The sequence below is a fragment of the Ursus americanus genome, chromosome 17, assembly GCF_024610735.1.
Source record: "Ursus americanus isolate L20-20 chromosome 17, mUrsAme1.1.p, whole genome shotgun sequence".
NCBI lineage: Eukaryota > Metazoa > Chordata > Mammalia > Carnivora > Ursidae > Ursus > Ursus americanus.
Genome location: NC_142143.1, coordinates 4123138 through 4148581, shown reverse-complemented (window position 1 = coordinate 4148581; position 25444 = coordinate 4123138). Strand labels below are relative to the sequence as shown.

The following is a 25444-nucleotide window of genomic DNA, read 5'->3' as shown; positions in this document are numbered from 1 at the left end:
AGGCGTCCTGGCTATTGCATTCGTGGCTCAGGCCGTTCCTCGTCACTCGTATGTGACTGGAAAGGAGATAGTCACGTCTCCATTAGCAGCAACACTGGGGACATAAAACAGGGGTCTGGCCCGCTTTGCCGTGTCCTTGCGCGAAGCATTAATAAAGCTCCCCCTGATAAGGTGTGTAGTGAGAACACGGTTCCTGCCTTCAGGGAGTGTCTCTGGGATGTGATGAGAAACCACATGGGGCAGAGGTGAGCAGGTGACCAGGTGAGCAGGGGGCGGCCAGGCGGGGCGCAGGGGTACTGCAGGGTAAGATATGGGGTGAGAGGCTAATGGACATTCTCAGCGGCTCGCCCCTCCTGCCCTGCTAGGAGTTGGCAGTAAATACATGTGAGAAAGGACTTCTAGGCCAGAGGTTGGCAATTTTTTTCCCCCTAAAAGCCACATGGTAACTATTGTAGGCTCTGCCGGCTACAATCTGCGAGGTAGTTACTCACCTCTGTGCTGTGTTGGAAAAGCGGCCACAGACGGGGGTAAATGAGTGAGCGAGCGTAGCTATGTGCCAATAAAACTTTCTTGACAAAACCAAGCAGTGGGCCAGATGTATGCTGATCCCTGCCCTAAGTGAAGGGAACAGAGGAGGAGGAGCCCAGAGTTGCTGAGTGGGCTGGTGAGCGCCAGGCGTCGGCATGTTAGGAATATTGGCATCTCGGCTGTTCTCTCAGGCCTCCCGCTCTGCAGAGGGCATCGTCTTGGAGGTGAAACGGGGAGGGCCGTGATCAGATCTCTGTTTGAGGACTAGAAGTGACCTGGCGGTAGCCTGGTGGGAACACGCTAGAAGGATCCGAGATGGGAGGCTTTACAGTCGTCCTGATAAGAGGTTCCAGATCCATCAGCCACGGGGGACGGAGTGGGAGCCTTTCTCCCTCTGGATGACCCCAGGCGGGACCCCAGCCCCGACCGCCGCAGGACCTCTGGCCCTTCCTCTGTGTTAACTTGAGGAAGGTGCTGTGTCTACAGCCCTGCCAGGGACCAGGGCGGGTGGGCGGCTCCGGGCGTTGACCCGCGGGGCCTGTGTCCCTTTCAGATGTGAACGAGTGCAGCAGCAGCCCGTGCAGCCAGGAGTGCGCCAATGTGTACGGCTCCTACCAGTGCTATTGCCGGCGAGGCTACCAGCTCAGCGACGTGGACGGGGTCACCTGCGAAGGTGGGGGCGCCCCGCTCGGCTGAAGGGAGGGCACCTCCACCCCTCTTCAGGCTGGTGGGTGGTGTGGGGTTTTTTTTCCCTCCAAATGAGATTTATTTGGATACAAAGAAGCCCCTGCGAGTGAGGTTTAGAAAGTAGCCACCACGTAACCGCGAGTGTCACGTGTGCTGGGACCTTGAACCACACGTGGCAGGAACGCACGTGGCCAGAACCACACATGGCCAGGCTTGGTGGTGGTGACCCAGGGGCCACCCACATGCCTGACTCAAGCTCTGCCTCTCTTTGGCCGGGGCCATGCCTCCTCTGTGGCCTGAGGGCTGAGCGCAGACCCACCGGGCTGTCAAAGGATTAAACCGGATGACGACTCAGAAGCACTTTGTTCGGTCCCTGGCGCACCGCAGGTGCTCCGAGGACAGCTGCTGTTAGGACTCCTAGTCCTTTCCGGGCAGGTGTATTTTTATTAGCATGTTTGTTCTAACTGCGTCAGGAGGTCCTTGCACCTGCGGTCACCATACTACGTGCTCTTCCCCTCCCTCCGCCCCCAGAGTGCCTCCTTCCCCCATGTACACACACTTCACACCACGAACTTGCTGTGTGACCCTAGGCGAGGCCCTTCCCCTCTCTGGGACTCAGTTTCCCCTTCTGGTGTCACTGTTTCCGAGGCTGCCCCAGCACCTTGAGGCTTCCTATGTCCAGATTGCCCCACCCTGGCCCACTGTTGGGAGTGTAGCCTGGCCGGGGTCCACACGGGATGCTGACGGGGGCTTTGCCGTCACAGACATTGACGAGTGCGCGCTGCCCACCGGTGGCCACATCTGCTCCTATCGCTGCATCAACATCCCCGGAAGCTTCCAGTGCAGCTGCCCGTCGTCTGGATACAGGCTGGCCCCCAACGGCCGCAACTGCCAAGGTGAGCATTGGGGAAGCCCGGGGGTCGCTCAGGCCGCGTGCGGGGCTCTGCGGTGCTGGGGAGCCGAGGCTGGGCAGCCCCCTAGCTGTGGAGATGCACTTCCCCGGCCCAGGGGCCACACCACAGATGGGGTGCCTCTGGGAGGGGGAGGAGAGGCCTCTGCACACACACCCTGGTCCCCCGCACCCGGCACAGCTGTCTTCAGGGGGTCCTGACCCTCCTGCCAGGCCCTAGATGGCCCCAAGGGGGCCAGAACAGGGAATGACAGCCTTTAGGAAGGTGCTGACCAAGGAGGAAGTGGGAGCTCAGTGCCCAGAAGACCCCCCACGGCCTCTCGTTGCATCTTGCCTTCACCCATTCAACGACCCCTTGATGTGAGCCTGCCAAGAGTTAAGGGCAGAGCAGTGAGCAGATGGTGGAGACCTCCGACCCCAGGTGCTGATGACGGCCCGGGCGAGGGGCTGGCCATGTTCTGGTGTGTGACAGTCCTAAGTCGTTAGGAGCACTGTGGGTGAGGGTCCTACTGGGGCCGGGGGTCGGTTCCAGTGTGGCTAAATGAGGGGGCCGGAGACACCCAACTGTTCTCAGCTCCCATGTCAAAGAACATTCTAGGGGTCATCGTGAGCTCTGTAACTGAGCCATCTGGCAACCGAGAGGGGGTGCTGAGTAGATGTTTGTGAATGAAGGACCCTGGGATGGATCCAGGGACGGCCCAGAAGCTGAATCACAGGGGTTGGGTGTGTCGGCCTCTTCCTCATGAGCCCCCTCACAGGGCTGTCCACCCAGACGCCCCACGTTCTGCACTGGTCACTTCTGGTCGTGAAGAAGGTGACTTTGATGAAAGGCAGGCGGGAGCGGTGGCCTTTCCTGGGAGGGACCCACTCGGCTCGCCCACAGCTCTGGATGGAAGTCACTTTGTTTTCTCCCTTCTGGCGGAGCTGACTTTCTTGCTGCTGGCCGGCCTCCCTCGCCGCAGCCTGGGTGCCCTGCCAGGACCAGCAGAAACACATTCCTGAACCTCGCTCTTTGGGATTAGGAGTGTTGCTGTTGCCACTCTTCACAGATGCCTCCCAGGCTGGGTGGCGTCCCCCAGACCCCACCGTGGGGCTGCTCCAGAGAGCTGTGGGAAAGGGGACAGTTCCCCGTGTCCAGGGTCCTCTCAGGACGGTGCCCCCGCGTTACTGACCCTGGGCCCCAGGTGCAGCCTAGAATTCCTGTAAGTCTGGGTCTCCTCGCCTGCACCACGTGGGGCCAGTAGCTTCCGCCATGTCCCAGCCGGGATGTCACGACCCCCATGCGAGGTAAGGGTGTGACGTAAGGGTCCACTGACCCTGGCACCAGCCCGCGTCGGTTCAAAGCTCGACTCTGCTGCTTACAACATGTGTGACCTTAGGCTAGTCACGGAACCTCTGTGAGCTCCTCCCCGAAATGAGGATAATAACGGTATTGCCCATGGAACTGTTAGGAGAATGGACAGAACTCCCCAAAGCTCTTCCAGAGCTGTTGTCAACCTTGTCCCAGGAACTGTGAATGATGAGTAAGAACTGTAAATACTGGTCTCCTGTAAGGAAAGGAGCTGTGCGGGGGGAGGCCCGGGCTCCCCATCCGGGGTGGCGAGGGCACGGGCGGCCTCCACCTTCACCGGGCTGCCTCGGGCTCTCTCGCAGACATCGATGAGTGTGTGACCGGCATCCACAACTGCTCCATCAACGAGACCTGCTTCAACATCCAGGGGGGGTTCCGCTGCCTGGCCTTCGAGTGCCCCAAGAACTACCGCCGCTCCGCAGACACGTAAGTCCCTCGGGCGCCGCGCTGTCTGCGTCGGCCTTCCTGCAGGCTGTGGCTCCCGGGCTGGGCGGCGGCTAACCGACTGTGCCCGGGAAACTGGAGGACCCTGCATCTCCAGCCCCCAAACGTCAGGAGGGTGCAGAGAGCCAAGGGAGTGACTTTGAGGCGGGCGGGCCTGCCCCTGGGGAGGCTGTGCGCGGAGCCAGGCAGAGACCCCAGGCGTCTGGTTTCGCCAGGGTGGGACCAGGGCACGGGGTGGCTCGCTGGGCCTCGGCTTTCTCATCTGCACGGGGCAGGTGTCAGGACGTGCTCTGACCCTGATGATGGTAGTGCTGGTTCTGGGTGAGCTGACATGATGGCTGGGGTGTCGTCAGTCGGCGACCCCCCGCCCCTTAAAAGCCAGATTCCGTTCAGCCCCATGACAGTGTGGGGCCAGCACAAAGGCTCTGTGTCCCAGACTTGAAGCTGTGTGTTCCCATGGCATCGGAAGCTCCCTCCCTCCCAGGCCACCGGGATGTGTGCTGGAGCATGCCGAAACCCCCTTCCTTGGGGCATAGTGAGGACCCCCTGGTCTCCCTACATGCCACCCTGCCCCTGGCTTTATTCAGCAAGTTTCGTTTGGTGCCCCTGGCCGTAGCCTCAGGAAGAGCTCCCCAGCGGGGCCAGATTTGGGAGCACAGATGTGTGACCCCTCCCTCCAACCCCCGGAAATGCTCAAAGCCAGCACACAGCTAGGCTGACTGTGACTTGGTCTTTTGACCTTGAGTCTGCTGCTCCCGCTGGAGGGTCAAGGCCTTCCTGGCTAGTGCACCCCGCCTCGGTGTCCACTTGCTCAGCCTCAGGGGTGGCTGCCCTGGCTTGTGGTTCTGGCCCCGGCTCCACTTGCCGCATGCCAGAACGGGAGATGCTCAGATAACCCATCTCCCCGGCGGCCCTTTGGGCTCTTCCCAGTGCCGCGCTCATCCTCTGGCCCCCCCACCTCCGCAGGCCCGCTCTGTTCTCCCAGCGTGGGTGTGTTCGTCTGCCTGGAAGCCCAACAGCTCACGTCCTCCCTGCGCCCCCGCGATGGGGGAGCCCCTCCAGAGCTGGGTTTGTGAGTGTGTGGCATTCCAGAGACCCCGTGGGTTACACGGAGGGCCAGAGGGCAGCAAGGGCATTCCTCTGACTGCTAAGAAAGTTCCGTTGGAGGCCGGGCTGCGTGGCGTGTTGTAAGTGCCTGCTCTCCCAGGCCTTTGTCTGTGTCTGGGTTTGAGGACTCTGGAAGACTGGCTGGCACGGGGCACGGACTTCTCACTCACACCCAGCCACGAAACCCAGAGGAGGCGGCTGCCCTGTGGGGTCTGCACGCCTCCCAAGCCCGCGGGCTGACAGGTGGCGCTGTGCATCGAGGTCGTGGCTGAGATCAGCAGACCTGGCTCCTTGCCGCACATTGGCGTGTGCTGGAGAAAGTCATTTACTTGTCTGGGGACCCAGGCAGACTGTGTGCAGGCGCCCGGGTCTGCAAAGGCCCCCATCCCCTGCACTGTGCCTGCTAGGGGCACATGCCGGAACAGCAGTGGCCACAGAATGCAGCAGGGTCCCCCCCAGCCCTCCGGGCTGAGGTGGGGGGCGGGTGCGCCTGGAGCAGGTGATGCCAGAGGGAAGGGGGTGGTAAGAGCTGAGTTAGGCTGAGAGGGAGGGGGCTGTGGACAGGGGAGCGAAGGGGTTCCAGTCGTGAAATGGGGTGTTCAGCAGGGAACCTGGACCCACATTCCACTCGCTGGGGGAGGTCAATGCTCCGGAGCTCAGTCTGTCCCCAACCCATGGATTGATTCATCAGCTGGTACCCAGAGCAGATAACAAGGGGGCTTGTCATTTTCCATGAATAAGGACAGGAAGTGGGCGCCCACCCACAATACAAGCAAGAAGGGGAGGGTGAGGCTCCAAGCCAGCCCTCCAGAAGATAGCCAAGGTTCATGCACGTTCCTGCTCCCCAGCGCCACCCCGCGGTGGGAGCAGAGGGGGAGGAGAAAGGAGCTGGGGGCGGAGTCTGACCCAACTCCTGGTGCGTCAGCCCCCCAGACTGTTCTCCAGCCTCCTGGGGATGCTGTGGCATTCTGGAAAGATGCCAGCTTGGACTCAGGTTTGCTTGGGTTTGCCTCCCCACGCAGTCCATTCCAGGTCCCTTGAGCTTCTTGGAGCCTCCATACTCCAGCTGTGAAGGGGGTGGTGATGTCCCCCTGCTGGGTTCCCATGGGGTGAGCAGTGATGGTGGGGCAGAGCCCCTCAGGAAGCTCACACTGGGTTCAGCCCTGGTGGGGTGCGGGTAGGCACCCCGAAGGTGTGTCTTACTGCCAGTGTTCATGCATGAAGGGAAGGTGGGTGGTGCCCCTGCTGTCCAGGTCCGGGCGTGGCCTGAGGGGCTGCGTGGAAAGGGGAAGAACCAGGGCCGGGATTTTAGGCTTCCAGCCTCGTTCTCCTGTTCCTCGGGGCTGTGGCCTCAGGTCCGTGTCTTAGCCGCCCAGGGGCCCTGTCTGCGTCTGCAGCACCTGCTTGCAAGGCCTTGAGGATTAGCGAGGATTAGCAGTAACGAGCTCCAGGCGTCCAGCCCAGTGCCAGCACAGAGCCCATGCTTAGAGAAAGTCGCCGTGAGGAGAGCCATCACTAGACATCTCGTTTCTCTTCCTCGGGGCACGGCAAATCTGGCACGGAGGTTCCTTGGGGTGACTTTGCTGTTCCTGTTCTGTTGCTTCTGACTGTGTGACTGATGGAGTTGCCCGGCCCTCAGATGGGAGACGAGACGGGGTTTCTGAAGGGCCGGTGATTGGGGCCGTCACGGCTGCACACAGGAATCCATCTGGTTACAATTTCTCCTTTGCTGACCCCTGTGGGGAGTCATGGGCCAGCCAGGAGCCCAGCGTAGGAAGCAGAGGCTGGCGCTGGAAGCCCAAGTTGAGTGGCCACGGGAGGGTCTTATCCTGGTTGCCCCTCCTAGTGAGGGGGTTACTCTGGGACCCCGGAAGCTCATAGCTGAGTGTGAGCACAGTGACAAGCCTCTGACAAGTTGTGAAGCACCACGGGCAGGACGGAGACCAGAGCTCCAAGCCAAGATGGGCCCATCTTCTCGGCGGTGCTAACGGCTCAGGCTGGAGTTCACTATTTTTCTGGCTTCTTTTCCTCAAAAATCCTCTTAAAGAATTCATCACCTGACCTTCAAAAAGCAATTGTAAAATTTAAAGGAGCTATATCAGGAAAATCCCAGTAGCCAGCGTTTTTGAGGTTAACATTTAGGATGTCTTGAGAGGGAAGATTTAAGGTGCTCTCTCTCTCTCTCTCTCTTTGGGCCTCAGCCTTCTCTTTCTCTCCACACAGTCTCCTTCTGGGCAGTGTCGCTGGCAGCCAAGGGCGGTAACTGGAGCATGACCCAGCAGGCTGGGCCACAAACCACAGGGCTGGGCCTCACGGATCATGCAGGCTGTTAAGATCCTGACCACACGATTCCCTCCGACCCACAGGAGGAATGTCAAAGGGTTCCAGAGCCTGGGATGGGACCGAAAACATCCTCTTAATCCCCTCAGCGGGGCCAACCCCTGAGACTCGTGGTCTTGGAGGCCAGAGCAAGGCCTGGCAGTCTTGGTGGGCAGGGCCCTGGGCCTGAGGGTGTAATGCGGGTGGACAGAGGGGGTGGAGTCTGGCCTCAGCCTGTTTCTGGGGCTTCTCTCCAGCATGACAAGGGCATGGAAGTCAGGGAAGTGCCAGCAGGAGGGCTGTAAGCATGAGACAGCCCAGGGGGTGGCCAGAGTGTCCATGCCTCCCAGGAGAAGGGACTGGGTCTGGAGGACCTTCTTTCTTTGGTGTGTGGCCACTTTAAATAATCGCATTTTCACAGAAAAGAGGGTGTTGTGATCCAACTCGTTGAACCGGAAAATTGGGGCATGTTGTTCTGCTGTACACGATGAGGTGGAAACCAGGACGTGTGGTCCCAGGGACCTGGCTCTTCTCTGTGGGACAGCGGCCCCTCTCAGTCCAGACATACTAGCTCACAAAGACTTTCGTGTCAGTCCCAATCTGGCGGGCTGGCTGCCAGATGCCGTAATTACGGTTTCTGTGATGTTTCAGTAAGTGCGGGGTAAAGCAGGATAGGATCAGGGAAGCTGGAATGACCGAGAGAATGGGGGCCATATTTATTTGCGTCCATTTACTAAGCACATAGTAGGTGTCAAGCCCATCCTGGGCCGAAGAGCCACAGCACGGCTCAGAAATGCTTAGTGTGACAAAGAGCTTGGGGTGCTCTGGCTTTGGGGTGGGGGATGTGGAGCCCGTCGAAGAGGGGTGTCCTGTTCTCTGTGCGCGATGCCTGCAGGAACTATACCAGAGCATCGCGCGCGCTTCACCTTCCCTCCCTCCACACACGCTGGGTTAACGCTTCCGTCTGACAGATCAAAACCCTGTCCTTGGACAGCGTGCAGGCCACACAGAAGTGGGACCGCTTAAGTCTCATGGAGGAGACTCTAGTGCCACCTGCTGGCCGGACCCGCCAGGCCCTTCCTGAAGCCAGCGGCGTGGGTGTGTGTGTGTGTGTGTGTGTGTGTGTGCACGCGTGCGCATGCGTGCACAGTAGGGCTTTCAAGTGAGGCCAACTTTGTTTCTGCCGCTTACTACAGACTATGGAGTCATGGACGTGTTCTCACTGAGCTTTGATCCTCCCATCAGTAGAACAGGAGGACAAAGTGGGACAGTGAAGTGACCTAATGGAAGGAGAAACCCTGATGTACCCGGCACGATGCCAGGCACCATCCCTCGGTGTCTCCCAAATCCCCGGGAACACTCCCATTTGGCCTGGACCTAGGTGTCTCTGGCTGTAGGCCGCCCCTCAGCAGCACCCCTCTTCTGCTTATCTTCTTTCCTATCTCTCCCCTCTGTCTCCGGGGCCCCTCCCATGTGTGACTCCTCACTTACCATGGGGGGGTCATCCCCCAGGGAGGACCATGGAGCTCACTCCCAGGGCTGTCCTTTCTAAGTGCTCAGAATGGTAAATGGCCAAGTAAATGAAATAATTTATACCAGTCCTGATAAAGAGCTGGAGATAGAATGTAAAAAGAGACCACACTCACAATGAGCGCTAAGTGTAAAATAAGTCCAAGTGACCCAACACGAGGCATGGAAACTTAAGGAAATGAAAGGGAGACGTGATGGAAGACTAGGACAGCACATGTTCCTGGCTGGAGAATCCCAACACAGTCAAGATGGCAGAACTTCCTGGGACATGCTCTGCCAAGTCCCATAGGGCTCTGCACTTTGGCTCTACTTCCTAAGGTAGCTGCCGTCAGAGTGTGAAGCCCTAGCATTCAGGAGGCAGAAGATAGTTCATGTCCCCATCCTTTCACAGGAAGTTAGAACCTGTCCCTATCTCCATCACAAGAAATTAGGAGTTAGCACCATCCTGTCACAGGAAGTTAGAACTATAACAGGAATTTAGAACCTCTTTCCATCCTGTCACAGGAAGTTAGAAACTGCCACAGGAAGTCAGAACCTCTTTCCATCCTGTCACAGGAAATTAGAACTATAACAGGAAGTCAGAACTTCTCGCCATCCCGTCACAGGAGGGTAGAACCTGTCACAGGAAGTGGGGACCTCTCTCCATCCTGTCACAGGAAGTTGGGAGCTATAACAGGAAGTCAGAACTTCTCCCCATCCTGTCACAGGAAGATAGAACCTATCATAGGAAGTCAGAAGCTCTTTCCATCCTGTCACAGGAAGTTAGGAGCTATCACCTACCTGTCACAGCAAGTTAGAACCTGTCTCCTTCTGCATTCCAAGCCCTGGCTGCCCCTGTGGACACACAGGAACCTGGGTCTGGAGCACAAGGCTCAGTGAGAGGGTTGAGGAACAAACCTCACTGCCTGAGCACAAATCTGTCTTCCTCATTCACTCTGTGACCTTGGGAAGGCCCCCGACTCTTTCAGGCTGTTTCCTCATCTGAAGAATGGCACCCAACCCACTGTCACAGTGCAGTTACAGTGATCACACTAGAGAAAGCTTGATGATGAATGGCCAAGCACTTGCTAGATGGCAGCGGCCATGACTGCTAGTGGCGGAGATGGTCACTTCCAGGGTCATCTCCGTGACCCACCAAGAGCCCCGTATGGCCCTGACCACTGTCTGGGTGAGGGGCCAGGCACCTGGACGACACTCAGGGAGCAGGGTGTGCCTGGTGAGTGTGGCCCGGGGTGGGGCTCTGCCAGTGAGAGGGGACACGCCTCGCTCCGGGCACAGCCCTAGACCCCAGCCACCCAGCGCCCCCTGAGGGTGTTGGAAGAGGCTAGTGGCTGAGTCAGCGGCCCGGAGGTCCACGGCACCTCCCGCAGGTGAGTGAGGGGGGCTCTTCCTGTCGGCTGAACTGGCCAGAGGGGTGGCGGGAGGCCCCGCACAGCGAGCCCCCGCTTTCCCTCGCGCTCTGTTGTTCTTCCGCTTGCTGAATTTGCTCTAATCCTCTTCTTGTCTCTCTGTCCACTTTTCTTGCAGCCGCTGTGAGCGCTTGCCTTGCCATGAGAATCAGGAGTGCCCCAAGCTGCCTCTGAGAATAACCTACTACCACCTCTCTTTCCCCACCAACATCCAAGTACCCGCGGTGATTTTCCGCATGGGCCCCTCCAATGCCGTCCCAGGGGACAGCATGCAGCTGGCTATCACCGGCGGCAATGAGGAGGGCTTTTTCACCACCCGGAAGGTGAGCCACCACAGTGGGGTGGTGGCCCTCACCAAGCCCGTCCCTGAGCCCAGGGACTTGCTCCTGACCGTCAAGATGGACCTCTACCGCCACGGCACCGTCAGCTCCTTTGTGGCCAAGCTTTTCATCTTTGTGTCCGCAGAGCTCTGAGCACTTGCTTTGGGCCGCCGGGGGCTCCCTCTTGTTGCTTTCCTAACCCTCCCCTCCGGGTTTTTAATAAAGTTTTAGCAGGCGATCCCTACACAGCATGCCTCGCGTGCCTTGGTTTTATTTCGCATGGTGGGGATTCTGCGCAGTTTATCACCCCAGGGGAGCCAGGCACCTGCTACTGTCTGGCGCCCCCGTGCGGTGGCAGAGAAGTGTTTCTCATGCAGTAGCATGCATCTGGGGGGCCCTGTTGATGGAGGTCACTGCATACCCCATCAGGGAGCCCAGGGGCAGGGAGAAGGAGGCTCGCGTGTATCATTTCAGATGAAGGATCTCTTCTCCATTCTGTGTTGAGCCCAAAGGATGAGGCGATCATTGAAAAGAGCTTATTGAGTTCCTTCCTATCTCATTTTACAAATGTTGAAACCAAGGCCCAGAGAAGGGAAGGGACTTGGCCAACGTTTCATGGCCCATTTGTGGCAGAGCCGGGCCGTGGGACCAGGTCTTCTGGCTCTGCTTGGTTTCCTTGCTGTATCGCATGGAGCTGAGCATTTAATGGAGTCAGAAAAACTCTAGATCCAGGCCTCTCATTCTGTTTGTCTTGAGGAGAAGCCTGAACCTGTGCTGGAAAAACCCTGAACACATTGCAGAATCTTGGATGCAGCTCTTGCCTAAATAAGGTTAGTTGCCTCCGCTGGGGATCCTGCCCCCGTGCCGGGAGGTGGTGAAGGACAACACAGTAAATGTGCCGCTCATGCGAACCACTGAGTGTGCTTAAGGTCCTTTGTGTGCATTACCTCCTGGGGGGTGCAAGGCAGGTGTCTCATCCCCATAGAGACTCAGAGAGGGCGAGTGATTTGCCCCAGATCACACAGCTGGTATTTGAACTCTGGCTTGCGGCCTCCACAACTCTGACTATTCCTTTCTATCACAATACCTTCAACATGGGCCTTGACCCACCTGCCTCTCTTCATCTTTCCCACCACGATTCCAGCCAAACCATCATCACAAGTCCCCAGAGTGCCTTTCGGACCCTGTATAATTTAGTCCTTGCATGCATCTCCAGCCTGACTTGAAATTGTTCTCCCCTTGACACTTCCCTTGAGCCACACTGCTGAGTTCTTTGCTGCCTCAGGCCCTTTGCACATGCTTTGCACCCTCAGCTTGAAAGTTGGTTAAAGCTCAGCTTAAGCATTCCTTTCTCAGTGAGGCCTTCCTCAACACCCTTGCGTTGTCTCCTCTGTCAGCCTTTCTCATAACACTTCATTGTTATGCTCATCAGTTTGCAATTCCCATTTATCTGTATTTCACATCTGTCTTCACCACCCAGAAGGCTCCGTGATGGCAGAGACCAGCTCCATCTCATTCAGTGATGTGTCCCTAACTCCTGGTTAGGTGCCTAACACACAGTAGGTGCTCTGTCCATGTCTGTTGAGAGAATGGATGACTTTCTGCCAACATTGGCTTATGACTCTAGCATTTTCTATGACTGCCGTTGCTGTTTCCAAGCAGAAACAAGAGGGGAAGGCAGAACACCACAGAGGAATCAAGTAAAGGATATTGCAGGATCCTAAGATCCTTTCTACAATGACATGTAAGTTGGTGGGGGAGGGTTCCTGGCCTTGCTGTCTGGTAGGGAAGGCAGACATACAGTACACTCTATGCCTTGTACTGTTTGACAGAAGCGGCAGTTAGGTTGCCATGGAAGCATGCACACTTCTAGCCGGTCATCTCAAGCCTCCAGTCTGTCTCCCGTACCTCTCTCTGATCATGTCTGGTCTGGGCCAGCTCCCGGTCTCCTATCAACTAGTACGTTCTCCAAGCTACAGCTAGAGGACCCCTCTGAAGGGCAGGTCTGGTTATGTCCCTGTCTTGTTAGGACCTTCTGTGGTTCTCTTTTACGAGCAGATGAAGTCCAGCTCTCTTGAATGGCATTCAAGGCCCAGCCCGATCTAGCCTCTACCCACCTTTTCAGCTCCAGCGTAGCTCGTCCTCTTTGTTCTAGCCGTGCAGAGTTGCTGGCCCTTCCCTGCAGGTGCCTGCCTTTGGCTTTGGCACGTGCCTTGCCATCCTTCGGCAAATTGCTCTTCTCCTTGAAGCATGAGCTCAGACGTCACCTCCTCTGTGAAGTCTTTCCTTAATCTGAGCTCTCATAGCCCTGGACATACTCCATCCGAACATTTTCCCTGTTATCTTGTGATTGTTACTTTTTATTATCCCTACTGCACTGGGGCCTTTTTGAGGACAGGGATTATGTCTGTATTCTCTATAATTTCAGAGTGTTTGGCCTGTAGAAGGAGTTCAGGAAACATCTGAATAAACATGAGTGTATGGATGGATGGACAGATAGATGGTTGGTTGGATGGATGGATGGATGGATGGTGGATGGATGGATGGATGATGGATGGATAGATGGATGGATGGATGGTATTTTCAAGGCTTAGTTCAAATATCACCTCTTCTGTGAAGTCAGCAAGTTACAGCAGGGATCTAGTTATTGTATTCAATTATTCCTTCATCATGCTCCAGATTATTCAGGTTGGAAGAAGCACTTTGCCTTCGTGTCCACAGGAGTATCAAGTGGGTGGAAACTCTCAGGGGCTTTAGAGGCCGTGCGGTGACCTTACAGGGTTTGCCAGAGTCCCCTGTACAACATTCCCACCAACCGCCCATGCAGTTCTGCTTACACTCTCCTTTGTTTATGGAACTCCCTACCTCTTACGGTGGCGTATTCTGTTTTAGAACACGTCTGCTGTCTCTGCGTGTGTGCCTGAGGGCACCTGTGGGGCTATATCTCCATTACCCGAAGGCTCATCTCTGCCCTGCCGTTCCTTGAGGCTACAGAGTGATAGTCCTATATCGTGCTGCTGAGATCGTGCAGTGCAGAAAACAAAACAAAACAAAACAAACAAGAATTCGAATGTCCTTGACATTTACTAATTCTATGACTTATCCAAAGTGCTAGACAAGTCATTTGCCTTGCAGAGCTTCACGGCCCCTCACAGATGATTATGAAGATTACGTGCAATTGTGGACGAGGCCCTACCTGGTATATACAGCAGGCAGTCAGTAAGTGTGGGTTTCTTCATTCATTGGAAGGGACTTGAGTGTTCCTTTGGATCTTGAGTTAAATGGGGAATGAAGATTCAGAAAGTTTGGATGTGTCCAAGGTCACTGCCATCACCTCTGACTAACTCCTAGGCCTCTGCTCTTCTGACTCGATCACTGTACTAACCCCAGCTCCCAAGGGCAAATGATAATAATCATAGCACGATCGCTAACACGTGTACTGTTTACTGAGGCCCAGGCACTGCTCCAAGCATTGAACTCCATTAACCCTCCCAACAGCCTTGTGAGGAAAATACTGTTCTGATCCCCATTGCACGTGGAAGACATGGATACATAGAGCAGATAAAGCCCAAAGTCCCACAGCTGGTATCAAGTGGGGCTGGGATTCAAACCCAGGCAGCCTGGCTCTGGAGTCTTCTCTGAAAGCCTGCCTCCCGCTGCCTTTGGACTGCTGTGAAGAGGGCAGGACTGCTGGGATTAGTAAATGCTGGTCAGATTGCTATTCTAGCTTCATTTCCGAAATCATGGGTAGGAGCCCTATTCCATAATTCCCAGGTATAGAACAGGATGGGTTATTAGCTAAAGAAGGAGGCAGTGTGGCATCGAGGGAAGAGCTCTGAAGATTAAATGAGATAATGTGTGCAAACTCTCCAGCACCAAGAATCGGGGAAGATGCGGCAGGTGTTTGAAGCTCTCTGGATCCCAACCCAAAGCACACAGATGGCTGGACAAAAAATTTTAAAATCCACAGAAAACATGCCCAACTAAACAAGGTGACATGATATCCCTACAAGCCCCAAGATAAAGTCTGTGTCCACCTGCATGGCGTTGGTACCTGTGCAGAAGAAAGCAGTGGGAGAGTCCAGAATAGTCAACAGGTATTCCCTAGAAAATATTTTGGAGCAGCAGCTGAGACCGGGAGACATTTTACTCGTTCCGTTCCAGTGTGTGCAAGGAGCTCATGGAAGCATTGAGGGAATGGAGCCATCTGGCCCCTCGGAACTCTTGGAACTGAGCCAGCAGGGCTTGCCTTAAGGTCAGAATCTCACACGATGGAGAAGCTCCTGGAAGTGACATGCCGAGTGGAGTAGGAAACAGACAATAGACTGTGGATAAGGAAAGTCCAGGTAAATGTAGAGAAATATCAGAAAGCAAGCTGCCCCAAATGACAGATAAGGGAGCTCTGTGAAGTCAGAAAAACTGCTGCAAATATGCATTTTTCTAAAATTTCAGGAAAACTAATTTCACTTGAAAATGATCAGCCAAAAAGTATCAACACTGAATCTCATACAAAGTTATTGTAAGAGAAAGGATAATAAGGAACAGAATGGCATCCCTCTGCATAATGAAAACACACCAGAAAGATATGCTCAGAATCCAGATCAAAACTGTAACCTATAGCAAAACCTTGTAAAAGCATTAGGAAAATGATCAAAAATTGAAGAAAACTGTAAGCCAGAATTAGGAAAAACTGAAAAATGAAGTGACAGAACCCAGGAAATAATTTAAAATTAAAGCAAAAAGCAACTGCAGAAATAAATATTTGAGAGGAACAGTGACTGAGAAGACAGATTTTCTAAATCCAAAAAGAAATAGAAGAATGAAAAGCTTGATGAGAAAGTGACAGACATCGAAGACATGCAAAGAAGACCCAACATACAGATAATAGAAATCTCTGAGGAACAAACCCACAACAAAGGAAAGAAATAAGTAATAAAAATGGTAACTTTTTCCATTCCAAAGTTTCCAGAAATTAAAAAAAAAGAAAGATCTGGAAATCCACATTAAGGGAACACACAGCATGCCTGAACATATCTACTCAGAGCAGCAGATACCAAGACGCAGTCTCATAAAATTATCAGATTTGAAGGAAAGAGAAGACAAACATCTAGTGAGCATCTCGGCAAAACCAGCAATGACTTTTAAGGGGAAAAAATATATTGTCATCAGACTTTTTCACAGCAACACTTACGCTGGAAGAAGGTAAATACTTAGGATCCTCAAGAAAACGTAGGCCAAGGATTATACACCCAACAAAACAGACTCGTGGTTACAAAGGACAGAGTATTACCAACACGCGAAAGTATCAGCATGCAAGCATTAGGCATAGTTACTCATTCAGTTACAACTGAGTGTTACAAGGAAAATGTGTACTATCAATTGCTCTGTGTTCAGACAATGCAGATATAGCACCTCTATGAAAACCTGCAGGTAGAATAGGGAGGCCACATCCAAACCAACATTCTTGTAAGTAATCGTGTCAGTGGTGATCATTTTACTATTGCTCTTCTGAGACTACTGTGTCAGAATATGGGATAGCCACATCAATAATGATGCGACATTTTATCATCTCCTGGGTTCCTAAGAACCAGGGCTCTGATATGGAAGAAAAGAGATTCCTTTGTCATACAGAAGAGATTAAAAGCCTGTGCCGTTCTTGTTTTGAGTCAGGAATATCAGGAACTCGTGATATAGTTTATCTTTAAAAACGTCCACCGAAGAGGCCTGGAAGCAATGGCCAAGCCCATACTAACCACCATACCAGGTATCTAGGGGGTGGTTGTGAAATACCATTTTCCACTAAAAAACTAAAACAAACAAACAAACCAACCCCAAGACTTCTTGGAGAAGTAGCTGGGGCAGAAAAAGTACAGAACGAGGTTGGACGACCCTGTCGTACCACAGAGTAAGAGAGCTACTGCAGATTCCTGGGACCACTCTGATCCCTCTGACCAAAGGTGGGAAAGTTCGAGTTCCAACCAAGGATAATAACTGCAATGGATTGAAATGCTTCAAATAGTTTAAAGCCGTGAGTTCATACTGATATTTTAAAAAAATCAACCGGTAGCCTCTGGATAATGATGGAGAGAGAGCAAGTTCATGATCCTGAAAACTTGTAAAAACAAGGCAAGAAGCAGGCATTGATCTTTCTTTTTTTTCTATGAACGATACCGCCTGGTAACCAGATAGCATATATGGGGAAGCGCTCTTTACGGAAGTATTCCAACTAACATACTGAAAAGAACTGATAGAATTGGACTACCAGCATTTTGCAGTCCCCGAGGAAGCAGTGGGTCTAGGCCCTGAGCACCAACGGCTTCTGACGTCACAGAGAGAGAGACAACCAGGCACCAAGTGCCCCCGATGGAAGAGACGCCACCAACTGTCATCTTGCCAGAGGGCCTGGGCCTGCATCTGCTCAGGTCTGGATCCAGCAGCCAGTGTGCCAGACATGCAGAGGACAGAGGAACGTGCTGCATTGCACCACGAGGATGCAGTCGGCAAGTGCACAGGTAGGAAGCTCTGTGGCTCAGAGGCTTCCGGTTCCTTAACAGATCAACTGTCTGGGAAATGAAGGGATAGAGAGGAAACCTGAAGTTTAAGAGGGATTGAGAGACATCACGGTTTTCTCATGGACAAATCTAAATGTCATGTCTCAAGGTGTGCCCCTGTGCGCTACGAACTATAAAGAAACCCAGGTAGGCGACACTGGGACAGTCAGGACAGGGGTCCTGGCGGGGGCAGGGGGTGCACGCAGGCGGGTGCTGCTGAGATTGGTGTGGAAACATGAAGGGGCCTCGGGTGGCGGACGGAGGATCTCTGTCTTGACCTAAGTGGTGATTATAATACTCATTAAACTACATCTTTGTTCCGGGTGGGTTTTGCATCTGTGTTTTATTTTACAATAAAGAGGATTTAAAATATGTCTAGCAAGATCCCCCCTCTTCTCTCCCCTCCCGGTCTGTCCCATGACACTGTGGGTTTGACCTCTTTGTGCTGGGCCCCGAGCTGGGCACTACCTATGCGCTCCCTCACTTCCTGTCCCGCGACCCATCTGACCCAGGGCTCCGGGAAGGCGGGACCACATCTTCCACGTTTGGTTTGGCATCCCTGGTGCCTCGCACCCAGCAGGCCTTCAAAACACGCTTGTCGAGTGGGTGAATCTGTCTGCAGTTGTGGAAACTAAAGTTCAGTCTGTACGGTTTGGCAAATAGCAAAGCTTCGCTTATCCACAGCCAGGGCAGGTGGAAACCGGAGTGTGGTCCTGGTCCGGTTTGCAGGAAGGGCCACGCGGCATCCTCGCCGAGCAGCTGGGCTGCGGAGGCCACTGTGCTTCCCTGGTGGAGCCATCTCTGGGACAGGCCCCCTGCCTGGACACCCGCGGCTCCTCCTGGAACCTGGGTCTCTATGCCAGTGGCAGTTCCGACTTTCCCATCCGCCTCTTGTGCTGTGGTTCCCCTCAGGCTCCGCCAGGAGAAGACAGACACCGTCCGCTGCATCAAGTCCTGCCGCCCCAACGACGTCACCTGCGTGTTGGACCCAGTGCACACCATCTCGCACACTGTCGTGTCTCTGCCCACCTTCCGCGAGTTCACCCGCCCTGAAGGTGAGTGGCGACTCCCATGGCTAGAGTTGGTGTGGGGGCCCCAAGGCAGGTCGAATCTGCTAGAGAAACGTCCCTGCACGGCAGCCTCCTCTGGGTCTTCCCAGGGCTCGAGTTGAGAGCTTGGCCCCAAGGAGCTACTCCCCGGTAAGACGAGGAGCTCCTCTGCATCTCCTCCGTGTCCCCAGAGTCCACAGCACCGTGCCGGCCCGATCCTGGCTCTCAGCTCAGGGGGACGCTTCTTCTGGGTCACAGCCGTTCAAACAGCTCTGTGCCAAGAACTGGGGCATCAGGGAGGGCTTTTGGGAGGAAGTGACTTCCACACTGGGGCCCAAGTGGTCAGTAGGAGGTAAGTAGTGAAAGTGGGGAGCAGGGAGAGAGGAGGGTGCCAAGTGGAGCGGAACTCATCTGGAAAGGTCTGGAGGTAAGTTTGAGGGGCTGTGGGTATTTGAGGAATGAAGCCACGTTTTTCTGGCTGGAGCGGGAGAGGCTTGGCAAGAGACAGGCTGGAAAGCCTAAGCCTTAACTTGGGGTTGGGGCTTCCACTCCAAGGCTTTTGGGAGCCATCACAGGGCTGTGTCTGATGCTATTCTCATATGGAAATGTCACCCTGGAGACTGAGGGGCTAGACTGGATCCAGGGAGCTCAGGAGTAAAGCAGTTCCCAGCCCCACCCTGCAGGCAGCTCCTGGCCTGCTGTGTAGACCTGCCATCATAGCACCCTTTCCGCTGGGGTGGGACCTGGGGCGTGGCACCCTCCTGGCACCTGTACACCTTGCTTCTGTGGTGGTCTCCAGCCACCCCTTCCTCTGGGGGGAGTCTTCATCCCTCCTCGGGAGGAGCTCACCATGATTGATTCACGCAGCAAACATTGACAGAGGCTCCCAGGTGCCAGGCTCAGGGCGCAATGATAAGGAAGAGCCCCCTGACCCTCCGAGGGGAGACGTACAATTGAGCCAGCGTGACTAAACCCCACATTTACACACCATGATAGCATCCCACGGGGCGACGCACGAGCCCGTGCCAGACCACAACAGCCGGTTGTTGGGGGAGGGGTGGTGAGGGCAGGAGAGGCTCCCCAAGGACATGGTGGCCCTCTGCTCCCCTCCCCATGGACTCGTTCTTCTAGAAAAGGGGAGGCACAGAATCTCGGCAGGGTGGCACGGGCTTGGATCGGAGAAAATCACTGACTGGTGTTTGCCTTGTGCAAAATGACAGGTCCCACCAAACCACATACAAATCCTTCCCAAACCCCTAACGGCCGGTTTTGTGGCCTCTCAGGCAGTGCTGGTCTGGGAGTTGATTCTACAGGGAGTTGGGCGTGGCTGGAGATGCCTAGTAACATCTGGGGCCCAGGAAATCCTGACCCTGACTTTTAGCACCGAAAGGACCCTCAGTGGGCACGGGCAGTCTGCTCCTTCACTCTACAGACGAGGAAACGCAGGCCCAGAGAGAAGACGCCTCCAGATCACCCAGAGCCAGGGTGGAATCAGGGCCCTGTGGCCCCAGCCCAGGGCAGTTGGCCCCACTTTACACGGGGTGGCCGAGGAAATGGACACAGCCACCAAACTGCCCAGTCCACCCCGAGAAGTGGCTTTTCTGGCCCAGGTCACCATGGGGAGGAGACCAGCCTGCTCTCTTGCCCTTGCTGACCTCTCTCCCTTTGTCCCTGCATCCACCACCCTTCCCCTTCTTCCCAGCTTCCTGAAGATTTATGACAAATTACTATTTTCTCCTCTGCACTACGGCTGCTGCCGTTAGCTGCAGGACCTCGGGGAAGGTCCAAATCTTCTCCAGGCCTCCGTTTCCCCAGTGATCAAAAGGGGGGTAGGCGATGACCTGTGAGCCCTCGGGACCCCTCCGCCTTCTCCGTGCGGGGCTCCTGGGCCCTGGCTTCTCGGGACCCGAGGGTGCGTCTCCAGGGGCTCCATGCTGTGCTTTCCTCCCGCAGAGATCATCTTTCTCCGGGCCGTCATGCCCGTGTATCCTGCCAACCATGCCGACATCATCTTCGACATCACCGAAGGGAACCTGCGGGACTCCTTTGATATCATCAAGCGCTACATGGACGGCATGACTGTGGGTGAGTGGCCAGAAACGTTCAGGTCCGTCCAGCCGCCTCCTCGTCCTCCCAGTCAGTGGCCTTGCGGAGGCCCGTTGTGCCAGGCTGCTGGGAAAACCTCTCTGGACCAGCCCAGGTCCCATCTGAATCCCCCCCCTAAGTCCCTCCTGTCCTTCAGGGCCAGCTGGCACGGCCTCCGTTGCCCCCCAAGACAATCACAGGCAAGGAGTGCAAGCTGGTCCTGGTTGTGCGCCAGGTCTCCGGGGACGACCCCTGTGGGCCTCCGTCTCCCGCCGTGAATGGGTGGATTAACTAGTTCTCTGTCTCACAACCAAGAACGGATGATATCACGCAGGTGACTGCGTGTCTCAGGACTCAGACAGTCCGCAGGTCAGTGGGACCTGATACGAGTTGTATTCTTGTGGCGAGACAGAAAGAATAGCAAAGGGGGGTCCGAGCCGTGCTCTGGCCTTGGCCCCAGACCGCTTGCCTTGCCATGTGTCCAGTCCGTGTCCCCCACAGTGGGTCAGGCGCACAGCCCTTGAGCGGGGATACTGCTGGCGCCCTCCCCTGAGGTGCGGTGCTGCGGGAGCACCGAGGAGGGCTGGCACAGAGAGGGAGGGGAAGGGCACCAGCCGAGGCCCAGGAGGGGAAGCAGGTGCGTCTGGGGCTCCGGCTTCTAAACCTCTCCTGAACGGTCGAGTTTTAGAGACCTCAAGTTCGTGGAGAGTGGAAACCATCAGCGCTACCATTTTGGACTTAGATTAGACTCTAAGCAGCCTGAGCAGCCGAAGGCCAGGCCCTGTCCTTGCGTGGGCCTCAGTTTCTCCATTGCAAATGGGGGGCGTGGGCTTCGTGCTTGTCCTAGGCCCCAGATTCCCAGAGGGGTCGACCAGAAGGAGCGTCCGAGCAGGTGGCCCTGCGGCGCAGCAGTTTGAAACACGGTCTCTAGGTGGCGCTGTTGGATCTCAGAATCTTGGTCCCTGCTCCCCGACGCCGCCAACCGTTGTTAAACTGGCAGCTGGAGACAGGGGATCGTTATTCCCCTGTTGCCAAAGAGCCATTTATAGCGACTTTACAAGCTCTTAAATGGGTTTGCATGTTGTAAACATGACTGAGTCATTTAGGGGCTCCCCACCCCCAGCCGCCTCCCCCGCTAGTTGGCAGCAGGAATAATTAGTTAATTACAATTAATGGTACATTAGTCCTCGCTGGGATTCCAAGGGGAGGGCATGCAGTTTGGCTGTCAGTGGTCATAAAACTTGCTGCTTGCCCTTGTCACTGCCCACCCTGGGCCTCAGTTTCCCCCATGTTAGATGAAGAGGCCCTGCAGGGACGCTCGGGGCCCGGGGATGAGGGCAGACGGAAGGAGGGAGAGACGTGCTTTGTCCCGCTTGGGTGGGGTGATGGTGAGCTCCCAGCAGCACTGGCGGCCAGGAGCCCACCTATTGCCAGCCCTATGCTGGACGCTAGGCCGGCACGCGTGGCTGCAACACGGCCTCGCGGGGAAGGCACAGCTTCGGAGCCATAGAGCTAGACTCCGAGCCTTCTGCTTCTCTCACTCACTCTTTCCCTTCTGCTCCTTTCCCGAGCCCCCATCTGTACCGGGCCCTGGGCTGGACACTGCGGGGACACAGGTGAATAAACACCACGCAGACCCTGCCCTGGGGGGCTTTGCATTCCAGCGGGGGGAGGGAGATGGCCCCACGAACAGATCATCCAAAATCTGACACTGAAGGGACTGACAAGCCTCCGTGGCCCGCGAGGGCTCTCTTGGGGGTGGCTCCTTGCAGCGCTTGTGCCTCGCGTTCCCAGCTAAACCCCTCCTGGGTGACCCGAGCCCGGGGGTTGGGCAGCGGCTGGGCCCAGATCCAGTGCCCACCAGCGCGTTTTTCTAGCCGCATCTGTACTCCAGACAGAATCAACCTGGGAGCCTCTGTTTCTCGGCTTCCCATCCACTGGGGCAGAAAATCTTGGCGTGTCGGAGCCTGGAGGCTTCTGGAGACCATCTCTTTCCAGCTCCTTTGTGGAGGGGGAAACCGAGGCCCGGAGAGGCGAGAGGGTGTGCCAGGCTTCTCACGGTGCCTCGGGGCAGAGTGGGGAACAGAACGGAGCTCCTGGGAATGGAATGTGGATAAGGCCACAAAGACAGAGCGGCTGTCCCTCACTGCGTGCCCTGGTCTTTGGAATCCGGGCTGGGGCTGCATGGAGGACGGCCCAGGCTGGCCCCGGGGAATTCGTCCTACTTCCCGTGGGCCCGGCCTCCTCCGCTCCTTGATCTGATTGCAGGCCATCCACCTGCCCGGGGGCCTGGAGTCTGGCACGGGGTCCCAGGGTCCTCATGCCAACGTCATCTCCCAGGTAGAGGACTGAGGCCAGGGGAGTCCAGACGGCAAGGTCCCTCTGGGGTGGGACCGGGGCTGTGTTTCGGGTTGGATTCTCGTCTCTATGACCACCAGTCACTGCCTTATTTCTCTGTTTGGGTCTCTTCCCTGGACTTCCTTAACTCCATCTCTTGCCCTCTCTTCCTCTGTCCCCAATAACTCCTGTGCACCCCGGAGCTTCTGGGCCCGCGGGGGTAGCCGTGCTGGTGCACGCTGGCGCTGGACGCAGGCACAGCCCTGCAGCTCCGGGCCTGTCCACCTGCCGTGGATGGTTTGCTGCTGGACCTGAGCCCAGGCATGAGCAGCCCGCAAGCCGCAGCCAAGCTTGTTTACCCTGCACCCCCTCCGCTCTCACAAATACCTTCAGGGACGGGTGTGATCGCCTCCCTCGGGCGAAGGAGGAAGCAGAGTTAAATAACCACCTGGGACCAGGCATCTGGAACCCTGTGGGGCCTGGGTGTTTGCAAACTTGTTTTTAGGGGTGCAGTTCTCATTTCAAGCAATGGCTTAGAAACCCTTATGTCAGTGGGAAGGAAGAAAGTGTTTTCTGGGGCCACTCACACCTCCTATCTGTGGTGCCCAGCAGGATGTGGCGGGGCTCCTGGGCCCAATGAGTACTCATGCGCAGCCCCACGCTGCCTGTAGCAACTGGGAAGGGACACCCACCCACTCACAGGTGTCAGCTGAACACCTGCACGCTTTAGGCCATGCCCTGTTCGGACACAGGACACTGGGGTCAGGAAGGCTTCCTGGAGGAGGTGAGGTCTGAGCTAAGTCTCGACACATGTGAAGGAGTGACTGACACTTAGTGAGTGCCAGAAGCAGATGTTTCCACCCTGCCACAACCCTGTGACACGGTGGGACTATCCCCGTTCCCGGGTGAGGCAGCAAAGGCCAGAGAGAGCAGGAGGCGTGTCCTCGGCCACTCTGTGTTTGGGGCAAAGCAGGCCTAGAGCCCAGTGCTCCCCCAAACACCTGAGGCTGGACCCCACTGACAGCTGGGGCTGACTTGGGCAGTGACTGAGGGTTTGGGTCCCAGAGGAATACCACGCACACAAGCTGCCAGGACCCTGAGGCCACGGAGCTCATTCTTCCCCCAAGTAACAGAAGAAGAAAATGCCCTGAGTACACTCAGAACCTAAAAGAGCCAGGCCTTCCCCTAATGCATCCTTTAAAAGCCCGTTCTTAGCGGGATAAAGGCACTCTGCAGCAGGGCTGAGCCTGCCCTCTGCCGAAAGCCCCAGCAGCCAACCTGTTGCATTCCTCCTTAACCAGCTGTCAGTGAAAAATGAAGAAAGCATTTTTAGCCGGTGCAAAAATGGCCTCTTAATGCCTGAGGTATTCTCGGGCCACGACAAAGCCTTCCTCGCCCAGCCCCGGATTCGGGCTTCGATCTGCGGGCTACTGGCTGCGGTCAGGGGCTGCGCCGAGAAGGGGGTCCTTCGGGTACTAGCTTGGGATGAGGGGACTCGCGGGGGCTCCCTGGACGAGGCGGGCATGGGCCAGGTCCTGTCAGCCCCCCACTGCTGGGGGCCACCCCGTCCCCAGGCCGCTGGGCCGCTGGGCCCTCAGCCCTCCCGGCCACCCTCCCTCCTCACTGCTCCTTTCCAACTCTCTCTCCAACGACAGGAGAATAAAATCTGTCTATCCTGAGGGTCAGCTTTGCCCACATTTCTGTGCAAACCTCCCCAAAGCCAAGAGGAGCTGGACAGCGTGGAGCTTGAGTGGCTTTTTAGACCCACCTTCCGATTTTGCGTAGGCCCCCCTGGTGCTTGGCCAGTGGGCACGCGGATGGGGGTTTAGTGGCTTTTTACAAGTCAGCCCCTCCTGCCACACACCCGTTTCATGAGCTGGAGGGTGCAAGGGGAGCATCGTGACAGCACGTCAGCCACGTGGAGCGTGAGCTCTGTGCGGCCGGGCCCCGGTTCCCCATCCGGCGTGGACATACAGTAAGCATCAAGTATGTACCCAAGGCCACGCTGGAGGGACAGCAGCGCCCCAGCTCACACAGGCTCCGTGGGTCACAGCCTCCTGAGGCACTGACTCCCCCCCCCCCCGCCCCCCCCCCCCCCCGGCAAGAAAGGGCCACCAGACTGGGACAGCGCGGTGCATCCGCAAGGGTCCTCTTCGGTCACGCAGCTCACGTTTCCTGTTTTTAATGGCATCCGTCACGCCTGGCCCCGGGCGCGTGAGGTGAGGTTCATAAAATTTGCCTGTGTTCGCAGACGTTCCTTATAAATAATACCAATAATTAAGATAAGAACAGCCCTGAAACTACTAGTCAGTGAGCTCTACCGGCCCAAAATGAGGTGAAACAAAGATGGACTTGCTAATTGGTCTCCCCGGTGGAGTGGGGAGGTTTGTTTTTCGTCTTTGCATAATTACTGGGAAGCCCCTAATTTTACTCCAACAGCAGCAACACAAAAGAACAGATCAGCGTCAGTGTTACCGGGGGTGTTAGCCTGGGGCCTCCGAGATCTGCACCGGTCTCTCCTCCTGAACTGCGACGTGACCGTCCCCGCATTCCTGCTCCAGAGATCCTGGACATAAACTACCGCGTACAGATTTCACGCGGGTAGGAACCCCAGCTCCTGGGCAGGCTGCTCCCCTGAGCTGCCCCCGTGGCCCTTCGAGCAGGCGCTCTCCCTTCCGTTCTGATGAAACCGTGGCGGTCTGCGAGGATCCCGCGTGGGCCGCACGCACGTGGCTCCCTGGTGCCCGTGGGCGGTTGGCAGTGGGCGTGGGGGGCACCAGGACGGATCGGGTAACTGGCCCCCAGGGCTTCCTGCGC

At 56.1% G+C, this 25444-nt stretch overlaps 1 protein-coding gene across 2 annotated transcripts in view; it reads left to right on the top strand.

Annotated features, from left to right (window-relative positions):
• The window catches only part of FBLN1 (fibulin 1), an 81317-nt gene that overhangs the window by 40050 nt on the left and 15823 nt on the right, over positions 1 to 25444 (top strand). Inside the window, exons 12-16 of one of the 2 annotated variants that reach the window (XM_045779488.2) lie at positions 1082 to 1201; positions 1980 to 2111; positions 3779 to 3902; positions 18069 to 18211; positions 20159 to 20290. In XM_045779488.2, the coding sequence (XP_045635444.1) occupies positions 1082 to 1201; positions 1980 to 2111; positions 3779 to 3902; positions 18069 to 18211; positions 20159 to 20290 (651 nt within the window). Of the gene's footprint in view, positions 1 to 1081; positions 1202 to 1979; positions 2112 to 3778; positions 3903 to 10403; positions 10857 to 18068; positions 18212 to 20158; positions 20291 to 25444 lie in introns of those variants that run through there. The other variant, XM_045779489.2, reaches the window with a different exon arrangement.